Here is a 19,688-nt window from a genome sequence, read left to right as displayed (position 1 = left end):
GCATTTGGCCGTATCCCAAAATAGTGGATTCGGTGCATCCCCATATTAAAGTGATACAAGTTTTACCTATCAATAAAATAATTCTGGCATTATCGCTATTTGTCCCCCTATTCTACTGAGTGTGACCCCAGGAGCTCACACTCCAAATTGTCTAGGTTAACTGAGCAGATGTGTCAGTACCACTGTCTATGGCATCTTTCAGCAGTCCACAGATTGCCAGACCCGCTTGATCTAACAGGCCTCATGGTTAGAGATGGTCACACTATATTGTACCCCACTTACCTGGTTACCTGCTGTAACAGCCCAGTCTCCTGCTCCCTGTACTTTGCACCTGAATTAATGTTAAACCACGGCATTGAACTACTTGGCAGAGCAGGTTGTATGACTGGAAGAATGGGGCTAATGGGCACATGAAATATAAAACTTCTTGGTTGTCATCTCTAGGGAACCCAACAAATTGGTACCACCTAGTATTATAAAATGGTATTACAATATATTTTTTTCATTTTTTGCACTAAACAAGAGCACTTCCTGGTTCAAATGAGAAGCCCTCTGTATGATGAACCTCTCCTTATCTCAAAACCTAACAACGGCTTCTTTATACAGTGCTCAAACAAATGATCAACCCACAGAGAAGCCCTCTTTATAATAGGGATGCACCTAATTCAGGATTCGGTCTTTTTCAGCAGGATTCGGACTTGACCAAATCCTTGTGCCTGGCCGATCCAATTCCTAATTTGCATTTGTAAATTAGGCCTTTTCGTCATAAAATAATTTTTTCCACTTTTTCCTTTCCTGCCCCTAATTTGCATATGCAAATTAGGGTTTGGTTTGGTAATCGCCGAATCTTTTATCAAGGATTCGGGATTCGGCCAAATCCCAAATTGTGGATTTGGTGCATCCCTACTTTATAATGAACCTCTCCTTTTCTCAAAGCCTAACAAAGGCTGCAGTTTAGGGCTTGTTTATACAGTCCTCAAACAAACGACCAGCCCACAGAGAAGCCCTCTGCATATTGAACCTCTCCTTATCTCAAAATCTACCAAAGGCTGCAGTTTAGGGATTGTTTATACAGTGCTCACAGAGATGATCTCCTTTTAACCAAAGTTCCCTGTTTCTGGCATGAAGCAAAAGGAGAACCATCCACTGAGTTGACATTTTACCAGAGGCAAATCTATTTGCTAGGCACCTCCCTGTGTCTAATCCCGTACCATGTAGCCTGAAAAGGAGCAGCGGATGCCTGGGAAGCTTGGAGAAGATGGTGGTGACCCAGCCTTCAAAATATGACCCCAGTTAAGGCTTGGGCCCTTTTAATGAATGGCAGCACCAACTCCGGGTAAGAGGTAAATGATTCAAATTACTGGGAGGTGCCTAAGAAATTGCCACCCCTGTGACAAGGGTTGCCACCATTTCCTGAAAAAAAATACCTATAGGCCTTCCTATATAGTTATATTTTTTTCCTATAAATAACGTTCGGATCAACCATCATTTTTACAGACGAGGCCGGTTAAAATGTATGCCAGGAGCAACCCTATCTGTGCCTGAGGCTTTATTTGTCCTTTAACTGGAATTATATGTGTTTGGGCCTGTACACCCTGTACATTAGGGTTTATAATCCCTACAAATTCTGAAAATATGGATATTTTCAACAAAAAACTAGGCGGAAAGCATTTCCACATCAAGGTTTATTGTTCTTCTGTTACACAAATTTGCTTTTAATTCTAAACATGGGAGAAATGTAAACATTTCTAATCCACAAAAAATAAAAGATATTATATAGTGTCTTCAAAACACCATTTTCCACAAAAAGTAAAAAATATTAAAGTGTCTTCAAAACACCATTTTCCACAAAAAATATAAAGCATGTTATATAGTGTCTTCACAACACAATTTTCCACATAAAAAAAGAAAAATTTGGAGAGCAGCTGGCCTATAAAGTCGCTCTCACATGTTTGTGCTCATCCCTGGCCCAGAGGTACAATGACAGCTGTGTATCTATTACTACACGTTCAGCACTTTGTCCACAAAGTTCCAGTCACCCCCTCACTATTAACTGACAACAGGCCCCGCCCTTCTATCGCCATGAGAACGGCAGCAGAGGCGGGGCCGCGTCTAAAACAACCAATGAGCGTGCGCTTCTCCGCACGGTTTAAACTCGACCAATGAGAGCTGGCGCACGAGTGTTGTTCCAGAGGTAGGCAAATTTCATTCCGCTAGCAAGATGGCGGCGGCCTTGTCCGTTAGAACTCGAACTGGTGGAGGGGGACAGATGGTGGGAAGTCGGGGCTTGAGGTCGGAGCGGGAGTCTGTTGAGTCGGAGGAGCAGACAGAAGTTAAACTGGAGCCGCAGGAGATCCGGAGCCGGGTGGAGAGGATGAGGAGGGAAGTGAGGAACCGGAGGAAGATTCTTATTAAAGGGCTGCCCGGGGATATCACTAACCAGGTGAGTAGGGCTGAAGCATGTGCCTCCTGCTTTCCTAGGGGCCAATGTCTGTGTGTAGGTCTCAGCGCCCTTTAAACTCTAGTAAGTAACTTGTTTCTGGACTACACTACCCAGCATGCTCTTCATTCTGTGCTCAAGCAGCTCAGTACTTTGTCTTTCATTTAGGGAAAGACTTTGAGTGGGACTGGGAGGCTAAACCATAAGAGGAAGACTGGTATTTGTTTTATCAGTTTAAACTCCAGGTCTTCCTACTCTTTAACCTCTCTGGGGTTACACACACAATTTTGTGATCTCCCCCTCCCCCTCTTACTGCCATGACATTCTGCCCCAAACATTGTGTCATCATTGATTATCACAGGTGGGTGTGATTTATATAATGTGGGTGAGTGACATCACAATCTCATCCTGAGCTATAAACTCTGCATCCCTCCCCCCATTGGCACAACTCTGACCATGAAAACAGGGTGCTGAGTATTTTGGCATGTGCCAATTGGATGACTGTCACCATGTCCCTTTCTATATAGTAACATAGTAAGTTAGAGATACTGACACCAGAAAATAACCTTTTTTTGTATTTGTCATAACATTAACTTTAAATGCTATTTATAATTTTGCCATAAAAGTATTTGGGTGATGCTTTTACATTACCTTTCTTACCCCCATGCAATTACTTACAAAATTAAAACGATCAGTGAAAAAAGATCAACATGACCCATAGGCAGATTTTAATGTAGATTAATATTTTGAAAAGAATATTTTTAGTGTCAGTATAACATTAAGTTGAAAAAAGCCGCATGTCTGTCAAGTTCAACCTTTTAAGTCTGTATATAACCTGCCTAACTGCCCGTTGATCCAGAGGAAGGGAAAAAACCCAATTCGAAACCTCTCCAATTTGCCTCAAAGGGAGAAAAATTCCTTCCTGACTCTAAAATCGCAATGGGACCAGTCCCTGGATCAACTTGTACTATGAGCTATCTCCCATATCCCTGTATTCCCTCACTTGCTAAACACCATCCAACCCCTTCATAAAAGGAAACCTACCTCCCCCCCTCCCGTGTGTTACCCTCCCTCCTCCCCCTGGCCTACCCGTCCCGCTGGGCAAATGCCCCTAACTTATTACTTACTCTTCTGCGCAGGTCCAGTCCAGGGAGTTCACAGACGACATCTTCTTCCACGCGATCTTCTTCCTGCTTTGAACGGCGTTTTGGCGCATGCGCAGTAGGAGCATTTCGCCGGTACGGATCTACTGCGCATGCGCCAAAAGTCACGATGTACTTTTGGCGCAGTAGATCGCATCGGCAAAATGCTCCTACTGCAAATGCGCCGCTCAAAGCAGACGACATCTTCTTCCTGTGAACTCCCTGGACTGGACCTGCGCAGAAGGGTAAGTAACAAGTTAGGGGCATTGTAGCCAGGGGACGGTAGGCAGAGGGAGGGAGGTGGGCAACACACGGAGGGGGGGAAGGTTTTTGCGCCAACTAGGTTTCCTTCCCCTTTAAAGCTATCTAATGTATCAGCCTGTACCACTGATTCAGGGAGACAATTCCACATCTTCACAGCTCTCACTGTAACAAACCCCTTCCCAATATTTAGGCAGAACCTCTTTTCTTTGAATCAGAATGGGTGACCTTGTGTCAGCTGGAAAGACCTACTGGTAAATAAAGCATTAGAGAGATTATTATATGATCCCCTTATATATTTATACATATTTATCAGATCAGCCTTTAATCGCCTCTTCTCCAGCGTGAACAACTCCAGATCATTACCATGAGAAGCGCATTATCTCTGTGTCTGACCTCAGACTGGCCAAATGTTTAGTTCAGTTCTCTGTCTCTCAGCCTGGATAACAGTGTAGCAAGAAAGTTGCAGAATATGATTATTGCTTATAGAGCACACACTTATCTGCAATTCTGTTGCAGATATTGACTCTGCCATTCAAACTTGTAACTCTCTGCAACTTTGTAGCAACATCATTTAATGTAACATCTCATTGCAATGAGTAACTGCCTTTTCTTATGTGCAACACCAATAGCTCTGATTTCAGGTCAGCTGCATTATTTTATGGACGGCCAACCTGTGGCTTTTGCAGCTGCTGGGACCCTGCACGTTTTTGTCAGCCATGAGTGCAATATGAGACCATAACAGTTCTACACAATCGCAGTCTTCCCAAATGATTGCTTTCTGTGTAAAACTGGGCATGCATATATATACACCAACATGGAATCAGTCTTCCAGAATACTCATTACCTGGGGTTTTGTGGATAAAGGATCTTTGAGCAATTTGTGTTTTCCATATTTTACCTTCTATAAACCATTTTTTTTTAATTAGAATAGTCTGCTTTAAATGGGATATGGCCTTCCTTCAGTGAGACAATTTGCAATTGGTTTTAATTTTTTTTTATCGTTTGTGGTTTTTGAGTTGTTCGTTGAAATTGCAAACTGGAGAGCTGCTGAATAAAAAGCCAGTTGGGTTGCTAGGGTCCAAATTACCCTAGCAACCATGCATTGATTTGAATAAGAGACTGGTATCAGAACAGGATAGGCCTGAATAGAAATATCAGTAATTAAAAATAGCAGCAACTTTATTTGTTGCCTAACAGAGCATTTGGTTTTTAGATTGGGTCAGCGACCCCCATTTAAAAGCTGGAAAGAGTCTGAAGAAGGCAAATAATTCAGAAACTGTAAAAAAAGAAATAATGTAGACCAATTGAAAAGTTGGATATGCTATGCTATGCTATACTATACTAAATGTTGAAGTTAAAGGGGAATCACCCCTTTAATGTATCTGTTGTATAGTGCACCAGAAACACTGCACGTAATTGTGTATCTTAGGCTGCTATACAATATACAAGAAAGTGATGTATTTATGTTCTGGGTAAATCAAACCGAAATGAATGTTTATTGTCCTGCCCTTTCTAAACAGCGATCATCACCCCACTGACAGGCAGAACTTGTCCCTTTTGTTCCAGTGAGTGCTTCTATCAGCTGCATTTGGCTTATGATGGGGAAACATTGTTGTCTCCTTTCAGGACAGACACTGGCCCTTTAACATCCATTCTTTGTCTACACAACAGCTTTCTGCATCTCTATTGACTAGAATATGAACCTTTCACTGACCCCCTGACAATGGGATCCTTCATGAATTCCATCCCACCCTCTGAACCATTCACAATGCGGTCACCTGACTGCCCACCTCACCCAAAATCATTCAACACTCTGTGTGTAATACAAGTCCGGAATAAAAACTGTTTATATGCTTTAAATGAGGATTCCCTGTTTAACTCAGCCTGCAGCCTTGTGTCTTTATATGGTCACAGAATGCCAGAATCCCTCAGTGACTTCTAATATCCTTATTATTTACAGCAGGGGGTACATTATCCCTTATAATACATGAGTGATACTCAGAGTTCCCTGTATAACTCAGCCTGCAGCCTTGTGCCTTTATATGGTCACAGAACAACCCCTCAGTGACTTCTAATATCCTTATCATTTACAGTAGGGGGTACATTATCCCTTATAATACACGAGTGATACTCAGAGTTCCCTGTATAACTCAGCCTGCAGCCTTGTGTCTTTATATGGTCACAGAACAACACCTCAGTGACTTCTAATATCCTTATCATTTACAGTAGGGGGTACATTATCCCTTATAATACATGAGTGATACTCGGAGTTCCCTGTATAACTCAGCCTGCAGCCTTGTGCTTTTATATGGTCACAGATCCCCTCAATGACTTCTAATATCCTTATCATTTACAGTAGGGGGTACATTATCCCTTATAATACACGAGTGATACTCAGAGTTCCCTGTATAACTCGGCCTGCAGCCTTGTGCCTTTATATGGTCACCGAACCCCTCAGTCACTTCTAATTTTATCATAGTGAGAACAATGTATCTACTGTTATAAAATAAGGATAAGCCACAAAAACACAAAATAATATACTCAAACGGTGTAAATTGAGTTTAATTCTGTTTTTCTATTCTGCCTTTGCAGGAAGTCCATGACCTTCTGGGAGAATTTGAGCTCAAATACTGTTTTGTGGATAAATACAAAGGAACAGGTGAGTGGTACCTCACACCCAAATACATTTACAGTAGAAATATCTAAATCTACTTTGCCTATGAAGGGCTTACACTTTTAACTTGTTTCTCCTATATAGCCTTTGTAACCCTCCTTAATGGGGAGCAAGCGGAGTCTGCCATTCGCCGTTTCCACCAGATTCACATACGTGAGCGGGAAATCTCTGTGCAGCTTCAGCCCACAGATGCCCTTTTGTGCATTGCCAACTTGCCTCCTACCTACACTCAGCAGCAATTTGAGGATCTTGTCCGGCCGTTCGGTAACCTGGAGCGATGTTTCCTGGTCTACAGCAGCACCACTGGTTGCCCAAAGGGCTACGGATTTGTGGAGTACATGAAGAAGGACTCTGCGTCCAGGGCCAAGTCAGACTTGCTGGGCAGGCAGCTGGGCTCTCGCACTTTATATGTTCATTGGTCTGACGTCAACCAGCTGACCTATGAGTTACTCCATTCCCACTGCCTACTGGTGGAGCAGCTGCAGGAGTGTGATATAGGGGAACTTAGGGAAGCCTTCTCCAAAATTACTGCACCTTCCTTCTGCCAGGTATGTATTGGGAAAATGGATGAAGCCTTCATTCTGTGACTTGAGTGTTCCATTACCATGCCCACAGAACAGGCATATTTACAAAATTGAATCTTCATTAAAGGGATACTGTCATTTTTTTTTTTTTTTCAAAATGCATCAGTTAATAGTGCTGCTCCAGCAGAATCTGCACTGAAATCAGTTTCTCAAAAGAGCAAACAGTTTTTTTTATATATTTTTTTTTTTTTTAAAGTTTTTATTTTTGCAGTTTTCAACAACACAAAACATACACATAGACAAAAAATACAAAAAAAAGACAAATCATACACAATGGACGTGGAACCAGCAGACAGAATATCATCACAAATAGACCCCAGCTTTAATGAGCGGTTTCATTATTCCAACCACGCTCCCCAGATGCCCTCGAACTTCTTGGGGCACCCTCCTGTGATATATACCAATTTCTGGTAAGGAAGGACGTTGTTAACCTGACTTTTCCAGAAGGTAAGGGTTGGGGGTTCAATCGACTTCCAATGCAAAAGGATAGATTTTTTTGCATAATATAGCAGTTGGAGCTTAACTGCTGGCTTCAACCCTAAATTATCCATTATTCCCAAAAGACAAACTAACGGGGTTCTAAAACTAAGGGCATCCAAGACCAGAGAAGTATGGTGCAGGACCTCACCCCAGAACCCCTGGATTTTTGGGCAATCCCAGAATACATGCATAACCGTGCCCACCTCCTGATTACATTTGGCGCATTGGTCTGAAACCGTAGGATATATTTTTGCAAGTCTATAAGGCGTAAGGTATACTCTGTTCAGAAACTTAGTTTGGATATACCTGTCTCTAACAGACATGGTAATGACTGGGACCTGTTTCAGTGCATCCGTCCACATCTCCTCATCCAGACCTGGAATATCCCTAGACCATTTGTGTCGTACCCTGTCTAGTGGATCGGGACCAGCCCTTTCCAATATGGCGTAGAACCAGGAGGTGGGTTTCCTTATGCCCTCTTTCCTCAAATAGACTTCTAGGGTAGTCTCCACAATTTCAATGGGTCGATTGGGAAATTGGGTTTGAAAGGCATGCCTGAGCTGGAGGTAGCGGAAAAACATGGAATGTGGCAATTGGAAAGTATGCTGAAGGCTCTGGAATTGTTTCAAATCCCCCTGCTCACTGATATCGGCCAAGGTTTTGACCCCCCCGACTAGCCCAACAATTCACTTCCCGGTACATCCCTGAGGTGCGGGAGATTACTATTCCCCCATAAAGGCGTCCAACAGACCACACAGGTTTTTTTTATATTTAATTTTGAAATCTGACATGGGGCTAGACATATTGTCAGTTTCCCAGCTGCTCCCAGTCATGTGACTTGTGTTCTGATAAACTTCAGTCACTCTTTACTGCCGTACTGCAAGTTGGAGTGATATCACCCCTCTTCCTTTTCCCCCTAGCAACCTAACAGAACAGACAGCTCCCTAACACAAGATAACGGCTGCCTGGTGGATATAAGAACAGGACTCTAGTAAAATCCAAGTCCCACAGAGACACATTCAGTTGCATTGAGTAGGAGAAAGAACAGCCTGGCAGAAAGCAGTTCCATCCTAAAGTGCTGGCTCTTTCTGAAATCACATGACCAGGCAAAATGACCTGAGATGCACCTACACACCAATATTACAACTGAAGAAAATATACTTGCTGGTTCAGGAATTAAATTTTATATTGTAGAGTGAATTATTTGCAGTGTAACCAGTGTAATTTAGAAATAAAAACTACACCATAAAAATCATGACAGAATTCCTTTAACATTGTGGTCAACAATGATATCTTTTTTTTTTTTTTTTTTTCCCCCTGACCATATAGCTGGCGTACGGGCAGGATAATCAGTATAAAGGATTTGCTATAGTGGAGTACGAGTCTGAGGCAGTAACTGAAATGGTCCAGCAGCAAATGGATGGATCCTCTGTAGCTGGAAGCAAAGTACGGGTTTCTTTCTGTGCACCCGGGCCAGCAGGGAGAAGCATGCTGGCTGCACTTATAGCTGCACAGGCAATGGTGAGTGTGATATTTAATAGACCAGGGCAGTGAAAGCAGTGTCTGTTTGCATAGGGATTTAAAGCAAACAAAAAATATCACCGGGACCGTTTATTTTCCTTTTCAATGTGATTGACCCCAGGCAACCATTCAGCTTCGTTGTAGTGACAGGACAGAAACTGGCCGGGGAACTGGTTTATATGGTGCTTTCCTGTTAAAGTGATACTGACATGTTCCTATAAAAATCATAGGAACGTGTCATTATAAAGTAAATGCTGCACTTGTAATAGTTCCCCGCAAAGCCGCCCCTGCAAACCTCAGTTCACCCGACTCTCCCACTGCTAAATGGTCTTCTAAACCATTTCAGTGACGCTGGGCTGAGGGCGGCGCATTCCTTCCATAGGCTGATTACGAATGAAAACAGGAATTCAGCCTATGGAAGGATCGCTCGCTGCCAGACCAGCGTCACTGAAGCAATGAGGAAGATCAGCCGATCAGCAATAGATTAGCCACAATAGTACAAGCTATAACACTATTTATTCTGCAGAATGCTTTTTGTTTCTGAGTAAATGGCTCTAGAAGCTCTGTTTGTTTAGGATAGCAGCTGCCATATTAGCTTGGTGTGACGTCACTTCCTGCCTGAGTCTCTCCATGCTCACTCACGGCTCTGGGCTCAGGTTACAGCAGGGGGGGATGAGAGAGGAGCAAACTGAGCATGCTCATGCCCTGGGCAAGGAGGTTAAGTCAGGAAGTCTGATACAGAAGCCCATGAGTACACAATAGAAGGAAAGAAATGCTGTGTTTATTTTGACAGAGGACTCGGAGCAGCATTACTTTGAGGGTTTACTGGTGTATTTATATAGACCTTTCTGATAAAGCTTACTTACTTTTTCTTTCCTTCTCCTTTAAGGGATAGTTTTGTGAACCGTAAAGTGATTTGCACTGCTTTGCTTAGTTGCATAGTTAAATCAGGTTGGAAAAAGACAAAGTCCATCAAGTTCAACCTCTCCAAATGAAAACCCAGCATCCATACACACGCCCCTCCATACTTTCACATAAATTCTATATACCCATACCTATACTAACTATAGCAATTAGTATTACAATAGCCTTTGATATTATGTCTGTCCAAGAAATCCTCCAAGCCCCTCTTATAGTCATTAACTGAATCAGCATCACAACATCACCCGGCAGTGCATTCCCCAACCTCACTGCCCTCTAATGTACTTGTAAAGCGTAATCATGTCCCTTACCAGAGAAAACAACCCCAAACTTGACAGTCTAACCTCATCATTTAAATCTGTTATCCCTCTAGCCAGTTTGGTTGCACTTAGTCTCTGCACTCTCTCCATCTTGGTTCTACAAGTAGTCTGATGGTTCTAGTGGTTAATGTTGTTGTCTCTCTTTGCAGGCACTGAATCGTGGAAATGGGCTTCTCCCAGAGCCCAACATCCTACAGATACTAAGCAGCTTGGGGTCTCCAGCCACTCTGCAACTCCTACTGAACCCTCTACTTAATGGGGCAGCTGGGATCAAGCAAGGTATGTTACATGAATGGCTTCCAGCATGGCAGTTAATGCTGCCCAAGAAACTGATAAAATGTCTTATGGAGCTGGGTTTAAAGGAGAACTAAAGCAGCTAGAAATGTTGTACCTGATGTTTTGTGCTTCTGTACCAGCCCAGGGCAACCACAGCCCTTTAGCAGTAAAGATCTGTGTCTCCAAAGATGCCCCAGTAGCTCCCCATCTGCTTTTCTGCTGATTCACTGCACATGCTCTGTGCTGCTGTCATTTACTGAGCTTAGGGACCCACTCACAATATACAGTAGACATAGAATAGAAATGTCACAATATAAGGCTGATTAGTAATTAATACAGATAATTACTACATGGCAGCACAGAAACCAGTGCAATTAGCATCAGAATTTAATAATCAGCAAACCTGTAGCATCAGCTTATATTACAGCCAGGGAAGCTCATTTTCTGCTGGATAATTAGTGACGAGCCCTAAGCTTAGCTTCTCAACAGCCAATCAGAGCCCACTGAGCATGTGAGTGTCACAGACACTTTCCAAGATGGTGACCCCCTGTGACAAGTTTGAAGTCCTGGATCATTGCTGCTATTGACAAGCTCAAACTTTAGCCTCGTGCAATAAGTTCACTATATAAAATATGGCATTTTTTAGCCCTTTTCATTTTTAGGGTTTAGTTCTCCTTTAAGGTTCTATTAAGGGCTGATATCAAGAAACCCTGAATATAAAATTTACATTTATGTGGTATTGGAACTTTATCGCCGTTTATATGGACAGTGTTTATTATTGCAGTGTAGAGGCTTTAGAGCTAGGGCCCACATAGCCAACTCTCCATTTTAAAAACACTGGAAAAACACTCTCCCTATCCTGTGTTTCCCATTCAAGTAAATGGGGAACACTGGTGGTTTGTTTTGCAGTAGAACCCCCATTTTATCTTTTGCAGTGGACCATAAAAAATTGTGTAAAATCAGGAAAATGCATTATGCATAATATATAGGTGGGACCACCAAACCAAAATGTAAAATGAGGAAAACCTTAAAGGATAAGTAAACCTTTAAAATAATCGAATGTCAAATTGACAAGGGGGCTATTCTAAGCACTTTTGCAATGTACATTTATTATTTATTTATTTTTAATTCCAAGATATTAAGGGATACATGAACTGTTAATATGAATGAATTTTGTTACAACAGCGCCACCTGCTGGTCAGTTTCCCACCAGTCTGACCAGCAAGTAGTCAAGGAAGTTGTCAGGAGAAAGAAAGAGTCTAATGTTCTTCTGCTTAGGAAAGATTTGAGAAATGTTTCTAATTGTTTTCCTAAGCAGAAGAACATCAGAGCAGCTTCTTTCTTTCTCCTGACAACTTCCTTGACTACTTGGTGGTCAGACTGGTGGGAAACTGACCAGCAGGTGGCGATGTTGTAACAAAATTCATTCCTATTAACAGCACATGTATGTATCCCTTAATATCTTGAAATTAAAAATAAATAAATAATGAATGGACATTGCAAAAGTGCTTAGAATAGCCCCCTCGTCAATTTTACATTCATTTATTTTAAAGGTTTACTTATCCTTTAAAATCAGGGGATGTAAAATTGAGGTTCCACTGTATTTATTTTTGTTTGTTACTACAGGACTCCTGGGAGCTGCCCCAGCCTTACCTCTCCTAGCTAATCCTGCTCTATCCACGGCCCTGCTTCAGCTTGTCCTGCAGGCACAAACTCCACAGGTATGAATGAAGAAACACTTGTTGCTTGTTTTTGTTTTCAGATGCAAAATTGATTTTTGGAAGCTGGTACCATTTGACAAAAAAATTATAAAAAAAAAAAAAAAAAAATCTGTGTTTTGAATGACCATCGATACCTAATCGTAGGGGATTCTGGCCTTTTATGGCCCTGCTGAGCCGTGTTCCTTGTTTTCCAGCAGCCTCAGGGCAGAGTTTCCCGTATATATTCACAATGCCGCTACGCTATTGCCAAAATATAATATATGCCATATTCCATGATTGAACATGTGAGATGGTATAGATAATTGGAATCTTTATTTTTTTATTTTTTTTTTTAGTAGCAAGTGCTTGAGCACCTAGTGGGGTGGGGGCAGAGCAAAGTGCGTAATATACAGTTATAGGACCTATAATCCAAAATGCTCAGGACCTGGGGTTTTCAAGATAAGGGAATTTACTGTAATTTCGATCTCCTTATCTTAAGTCTACTAAAAAATAATTTAAACATTTAATCAAAGTCAATAGGATTGTCTTGCCTCCAATAAGTATTCATAATATCTTTGTTGGAATCAAGTACAGGTATGGGATCAGTTATCTGGAAACCTGTTATCCAGAAAGCTCAGAATTACAAAAAGGCTCAGAATTACAAAAAGGCTATCTCCCATAGACTTACATTTTTGTAGATTTCCACTTTCTCTGTAATAATAAAACAGTAGCTTGTAGTTGACCCCAACTAAGATATAATGAATCCTCATTGGAAGCAAAACCAGCCTATTGGGTTTATTTAATATTTACATGCTATTCTAGTAGAGTTAGTTATGGAGAGGCAAATTACAGAAAGTTGTCTGGAAAGCCCCAGGACCTGAGCATTCTGGATACCAGGTCCTATACCTGTATAAGGTACTGTTTTATTATTAGAGAAAAAGGAAGTTCTTTTTGAAAATTGTCAATTTAATTATGATAGTGTATGGGAGATGGCCTTCTGTGTTTTGGAGCTTTGGATAACAGGTCTCCTGATAAACATTTTTGCGGATAATGGATCCCACACCTGCATAAAGGGTTCCTATGGTTTGAATGCCTGTTCAAATAGGATTCTTGCATTATAGTCCTTTGCCAATGGAATGACTTGGGCACGTCTGTTGAATATACTGTACTTGGATGACTGACCTTCTGCTTTTCTATCCTCAGAAACCTGGTTTTCTTGGCGATTCTCCTTTATCATCTTTGTATGGTGCTATGGGTCTGTCCCCCCAGCTAACACCCCAGCCTGGAAAGAACCTGCTGTCAGATCTAGGACTTGGTAATTGAAATCTTCTTCCATGTTCTTTATATTACCTGCTTACAGGCCCCTTCATTGTCTACATTTGCACTGGTTTATAACCACCTTACTCAAAGGAACAGTAACGCCAAAAATGGAATGATAATATATTGTTGCCCTGCACTGGTAAATCTAGTGTGTTTGCTTCAGAAAGACTACTATAGTTTATAGCTGTGTATCCTGTGCTTAAATGGCTGCCCCCATGGCTACACAGCAGCTTGTTTATATAAACTATAGTAGTACTTATCTGTTATCTACTGTGTATCCTGTGCTTGAATGGCTGCCCCCATGGCTACACAGCAGCTTGTTTATATAAACTATAGTAGTACTTATCTGTTATCTACTGTGTATCCTGTGCTTGAATGGCTGCCCCCATGGCTACACAGCAGCTTGTTTATATAAACTACAGTAGTACTTATCTGTTATCTACTGTGTATCCTGTGCTTGAATGGCTGCCCCCATTGCTACACAGCAGCTTATTTATATAAACTATAGTAGTACTTATCTGTTATCTACTGTGTATCCTGTGCTTGAATGGCTGCCCCCATTGCTACACAGCAGCTTATTTATATAAACTATAGTAGTGTTTCTGAAGCAAACACGGCAGTTTTACCAGTGCAGGGCAATAGTACAATATATTGTCCAATTAAAACACTAATTTTTTTTTGATGTTACTGTTCCTTCTGCATTTATGCACCACTGTAAGTATATTCTATTACCCATTGGTTTAACATAGCCCTTTGTATATGTGTTGTGTTCATGCTGAGCTCCAGCAGTTTTAAAAAGGTGCTCTAGATCTATGTATAATCTTTTTTTTTTTTTTTTTTTTTTTTTTTTAAATCCTTCCGCAGTCCCTTCAGTTGGGCTGCCATGTGACCTGACAGCCGCAGCAGCACAACCGTTTCTGGGGCAGTTGGGCTCTGAGTGGGACAGCCCCCCTCCTACTCCTGTTCTGGGCTCTGTGTTGGCGGGACTTCAGAAACAGGGAGATCCAGGGGTAAGATCATTTGTAAACTCTTTCCTTAATACTTTACTGCTGCTCCATTATTTGTAGCAATTAATGAACTGAATTGCTCTAGGAACCCAATTTGTCCAACTTTTCATTGCTCATTGGAACATCTGTTTGTTTGGGTTCCCTTTTCTGCAGTCTCGCTTGCTAAATCTATGCTGCTTCTTGCAGATGTCCCTTTTGGGGGACCCTCCCAGAGATGTGAACATTCACAGCGCCCCCTATGGAAACTATCCGAGCCAACTTCCCAGCACTGGCACAATGGGTAATTGGGTAGATGAGCTGGAAGTATAGAAGGGTAATTGAGCACCCTGGATTAACCATCTTTTTTTTTTTTTTTTTTTTTTTTTTTCTTGTGTAGGACCCCCCAGCAAACCAGCACCTTTTAAACACAAAAACTTGGGGACCCGGAACTCAAACGCTTCACTGCAGGATTCGTTGCTGACCCCAACTGATGGTTATTCATTTGACTATCCAGTAAGGAGGAGTAACTGCTTGTCATCTACTATATACATTTTCCTTTAAAGGGATACTGTCGTGGGAAAACCTTTTTTTTTTTTTTTTGTATTGTTTTCTCCAAACACACCAGTTAATAGTGCTGATCCAGCAGACTTCTGCACTGAAATCCATGTTTTTTTTTTTAATATATTTAATTTTGAAATCCGACGTGGGGCTAGTCAGTGTTTCCCAGCTGCCCCCAGTCATGTGACTTGTGCTCTGATAGCATTAAAAGCGACACCATAAAAGTCATAACCGAATCCCTTTAAAGGGTTGTTCACCTTCAAACAACTAGTTGTTTTCCGATAGATCACCAGAAATATTGACTTTTTTTCCAATGACTTTCTATTTTCTGTGTCACCGTTTTTCTAATATTGATGGGGTGTCATTTTTCATCTTCTAAAGCAGCTCTGGGATGGGGGTCGCCAACCCTGTAAACTGTTCTAAATTGATACATTTAGTTGATACATTTCTTATCTCAGTCCCTGCTGAGGAGAACCTGAATTACTGAGCTGTCAGACTCAAACACCAGAGACACGAACTTTAAACTTAGTTTTTGGAAAAACAGTAAAAAATAAATAATGGCAAGTAATTGGGGAAAAAAAGTATTTTTGAAAAAGTCTATTAATCTGAAAACAACTGAACAGTGTTTGGAAGGTGAACAACCCCTTTAACTCCTTATCATCCTTCACTTCAAGTTTTGCCCAGGAGCAACCAAATTATTGGGAATTGCAGTGTTTTTAACATTGATCTGTTTATTTCTGCCAGGAGCTGCCGCCCCATAGGTATTCTCAGAACAGGGATCATATAGTGCCCAGCCTGGGAAGCTATGAGTCCCAAAATAAGGTAACGGCTCTTATAAAATGTAATGCTTCAGATTTTTGTACAGGCTGGCTTTGTTTATTCTCTCTCTCACTCTCTCTCTTTTGCAGATATCTCCGCCCTCTAGATTTCGGGAGCGAAGCAATAGCCTGCCTGCTCCTCTTCCTCCATTTAGTGCTGGTTCTCCTTCTTCCTACTTTACCAGCGGCTTGCAAGCTGGGCTTAAACAGACCTACCTCAACAAAGTAAGGACTTAACTGGCCTGTGTGCTCACCCATTCTGGATAGGTCGGTGTTCTGTCTTGTATTGTACCTGGTTCTAGTCTAAAGGGCCCCATACAGCTTATTGGGCCCGTGTGTGGGGCCATCCGAAAGTCGGGCAAATCTCGATTGGGCAGGTTAAAAAATCCCGTTGGATTGTGGCCGCATTTGTACGTCTATGCGGTCCCACGATCTACCCGCATCAGTTTCCTTATTATCCGATCATTGGACCCTCGGGCCCATGCTCGGATCAGCCAGATATCGCCCACTTCAATGTGCGCTTGTATCCTACACTGGAAATGCTTCCCATCTTCAATGGTTCCACATTAACACTGCAGATCTACATTTGCTCTCTACAAGCAGTTTGTTCTTTGTTCTTAGCACGTGCTGTATTGTCTGCTATTTGCAGTTCAGCACTGCAGTCAACTCTTAAACCTCCTTCCAATGAGGAATAACACCCTCACAATGTGTTTTTTTTTTTTTTTTTTTTTTTTTTTTTAACTCTCCGGCTCTTCCTTTCTCTGTGTGCAGGCAGTGGGCATGCCCCCGAGCAGTCCTGGTGGTGTTCCTCTGGAAATTGAAGAGCTCAGTCCCCCATCTGGAAATGTGTTTAAGGTAAGCTGCACTTTTGTATCCTGGAGGCAGCTTTGCATATATATATAAAGCCATAAGACCACCAAGCTATTCATCCCTCCTGCCCAGGGGCATCTTAGAACTTGCTGAAGCAGACACTCTTAAACAGACATTCCAGTCTCTTTGGAAAGATTTTCTGATTATCATTATCATGTTGCCTTTGTCCGCTCACATGTTTATCGTACAAGCCTTTTGTTCTGAGAGCCTTAAATGGACATCTGATTAAAGGGGAACTATCGCAAAAATCTAAATTTAATATAAGCTTCCCGTACAAACCAAATAACTGCCTATTGCACAAATCCTGCATGTAGAGAGACGTGCTATCTGGTGACTTTAATAGTGAGCTCTAGCACATCTTCTAGGCAAAAGGAGCCCCAATAAAGGATATATTGGATCTAACTGCCAATGAATATGACACCTGACTGCCGCAAGAAGACTCGCATGGCTATCTTATAAGCCTTTTGTTCTGAGAGCCTTAAATGGCCATCTGATTAAAGGGGCACTATCGTAAAAATGAAAATTTAATATAAGCTTCATTACACTGAAATAAGAAACTTTCTAAATACAATTTTATGTTCGCTATACCTCTCAACGTGTTTCTCTTCATTCTCTCTTCATGCAGCAGTTGGGTGTTGGATATTCAGTGACGGTTAGATACAATATATCTTATAGGGGGGCTCCTTTTGCCTAGAAGATGTATTAGAGCTCATTAAAATTACTGATTCCAGTACAAACAAAATCTAACAATAACTGCCTTTTGCACAAATCCTGCATGTAGAGAGACATGATGTCTGGTGATTTTAAGAGTAAGTGCTAACACATCTCCTAGGCAAAAGGAGCCCCCCTATAAGATATATTGGATCTAACGGTCAATGAGTATCTGACACCCAACTGCTGCAGGAAGACAGAATGAAGAGAAACAGATGCTGAGAGAGGGATAGTGAAGACAAACTTGATTATTTCAGAAACAGTACAGAATTTAAGTATTTTTCGAAAACTTCCTCAGTATGCTGGAGCTTATTTTAAATTTTCATTTTCGTGATATAGTTCCCCTTTGAACTATTATTAAACAACTAAATTTAAAATCCATTTCAATAAACGTATTATTGCTGAATAAACCTTTTTTAAGATTGTTTACTTGTCTGATTGGTCTTTAAGGCTCCCTGTAGACACTGTATAACCTTTTCTCCCCTTCAGACTCCCATTGGAGCTCAAAAACGAGGCTTCTCGCACTTAATCCCGTCACCAGAGCCCAGCCCTGAGGGTGGCTATATCGGACAACATTCACAAGGCCTTGGCGGTCACTACGCAGACTCTTACCTAAAGCGGAAGAGGATATTTTAGTGAAGGAATCTACGTGTCTTCTGCTCGTTGCCTTCACAATGCAAAACGCCGCTCTCCTACGTCCTGAAAGGCTCTTGTTTTTTCCTTTTGTTTTTATGCTGTTTACAAGAGAACCGCCATTATAGGCCAAGATGGACGCCAAGACTGTGTAAACGCACAGGGAATGCTGTAACGAGCTTTTCTCACCGTTTCCATTCTTTCGCCTTGGTGTGATCTAGACTGAGTTTATTTTAAGTTTGCTTTTGTTTTTAACTTAATTTTAAGTGTCTTGTTAAGCTTGAGCCCCCTTTTCTTTTTGCCAGTAGAGTGGGGGCAGATTGTCATGTTCTCGTTTAAGCTTTCTTTCCTGAAAATGCTTTTTAATTTATATATTTTTTTTGTGTTTTTAAGATGCACTGCCGTTTTCTCACTTTCCATCTGTCCTGGTCTGTTTTTATTGTACTGAGGTGCAGGAGTTTCTTTTAATTGCCTTTCTGAGCCAAGCAGGCCAGTTATTGTTTTATTTTTTTTCTGCTAACCCATATTCTGCTTCAGTGCAGAGCATTATGGGATGCTGCTGAAATACCCATTGTCATTTTATAGCCTGCAAATCCAAACCTTTAGCACAGTTAGTGGATTATTTTTGTTTTTAATCCCCTCCCACACATGCAGAGATCAAGCGTGTTGTCTATGTTCAGCTGCCCCGCCTGTCTCTCATGCCATGCATGTGCACCTGGGTAGGCAGTTGCAGTTGGTCTTTGCATAGATGCAGCACGGACAGACCTGGAAATGTTAGTTTATATATCCTCTGCCCTGATCAAGGGGCTCCCTATCTGGCTGGCAAAATGCTTTATTGTAGTGCAGCTAACTGCTTGTGCCACTCGGCCAGCCAGGGTATTGCCCCTGGGGGGGGGGGATTTTAAAGAACTATGGCAAAAATGAAAATTTTATATAAGCTTCAGCATACTGAAATGTGAAACTTTGTAAATACAATGAAATATTCTGCATAGTTTCTGAAATCAAGTTTGTCTTCACTATTCCTCTCTCGGCATCTGTTTCTCTTCATTCTCTCTTCATGCAGCAATTGGGTGTCGGATGAATGATCCAATATATCTTATTGGGGGGGCTCCTTTTGCCTAGAAGATGTGGAGAGACATGTCTCTCTACATGCAGGATTTGTTCAAAAGGCAGTTGATTTTGTTTGTACTGGAATCAGTTATTTGAGTGAACTCCAATACATCTGCTAGGACAGGAGCCCCCCTATGAGATATATTGGATCATTCCTCTGACACCCAACTGCTGCATGAAGACAGAATGAAGAGAAACAGATGCTGAGAGAGGGAGAGTGAAGATGAACTTGATTTCACAAAGCAGAATTATTAAATGATTGTATTTAGAGAGTTTCTTCATTATGAGGAAGCTTATATTACATTTTCATTTTCGCGATCGTTCCCCTTTAAGAAAAGATGCTCGGATCGTATTAAGTTC

General features: G+C 41.5%; 1 protein-coding gene across 2 annotated transcripts; it reads left to right on the top strand.

The window, feature by feature from the left end:
- The first annotated feature begins 2,167 nt into the window (after nucleotides 1-2,167).
- On the top strand, nucleotides 2,168-18,886 carry raver1.L (ribonucleoprotein, PTB-binding 1 L homeolog). 2 transcript variants are annotated; one of them, XM_041587224.1, is made up of 14 exons: nucleotides 2,168-2,443; nucleotides 6,439-6,505; nucleotides 6,605-7,068; nucleotides 8,914-9,105; nucleotides 10,496-10,625; nucleotides 12,249-12,343; nucleotides 13,526-13,636; nucleotides 14,503-14,652; nucleotides 14,836-14,929; nucleotides 15,026-15,141; nucleotides 15,931-16,008; nucleotides 16,095-16,229; nucleotides 16,776-16,859; nucleotides 18,075-18,886. In XM_041587224.1, the coding sequence occupies exons 1-14, from the start codon at nucleotides 2,222-2,224 to the stop codon at nucleotides 18,219-18,221; spliced, it is 2,085 nt and encodes a 694-aa protein (XP_041443158.1). In that variant the 5' UTR covers nucleotides 2,168-2,221; the 3' UTR covers nucleotides 18,222-18,886. The 2 variants fall into 2 exon arrangements, with proteins under 2 accessions (XP_041443158.1, XP_018109159.1); XM_018253670.2 differs by having other exon boundaries at nucleotides 13,526-13,637; nucleotides 14,507-14,652.
- Nucleotides 18,887-19,688: the final 802 nt, after the last annotated feature.

Source organism: Xenopus laevis, chromosome 3L (assembly GCF_017654675.1).
Source record: "Xenopus laevis strain J_2021 chromosome 3L, Xenopus_laevis_v10.1, whole genome shotgun sequence".
NCBI classification, from domain to species: Eukaryota; Metazoa; Chordata; class Amphibia; order Anura; family Pipidae; genus Xenopus; species Xenopus laevis.
This window is presented reverse-complemented; position numbering and strand designations above follow the sequence as displayed.

What these genes read in the sequence shown, in the direction of transcription:
- raver1.L (XM_041587224.1), top strand. Translation starts at nt 2,222, where the DNA reads ATGGCGGCGGCCTTGTCCGTTAGAACTCGAACTGGTGGAGGGGGACAG. An exon ending in CTGCACCTTCCTTCTGCCAG is followed by an intron (nt 7,069 to 8,913) that starts GTATGTATTGGG and finishes CTGACCATATAG; the next exon opens with CTGGCGTACGGGCAGGATAA. An exon ending in TTATAGCTGCACAGGCAATG is followed by an intron (nt 9,106 to 10,495) that starts GTGAGTGTGATA and finishes CTCTCTTTGCAG; the next exon opens with GCACTGAATCGTGGAAATGG.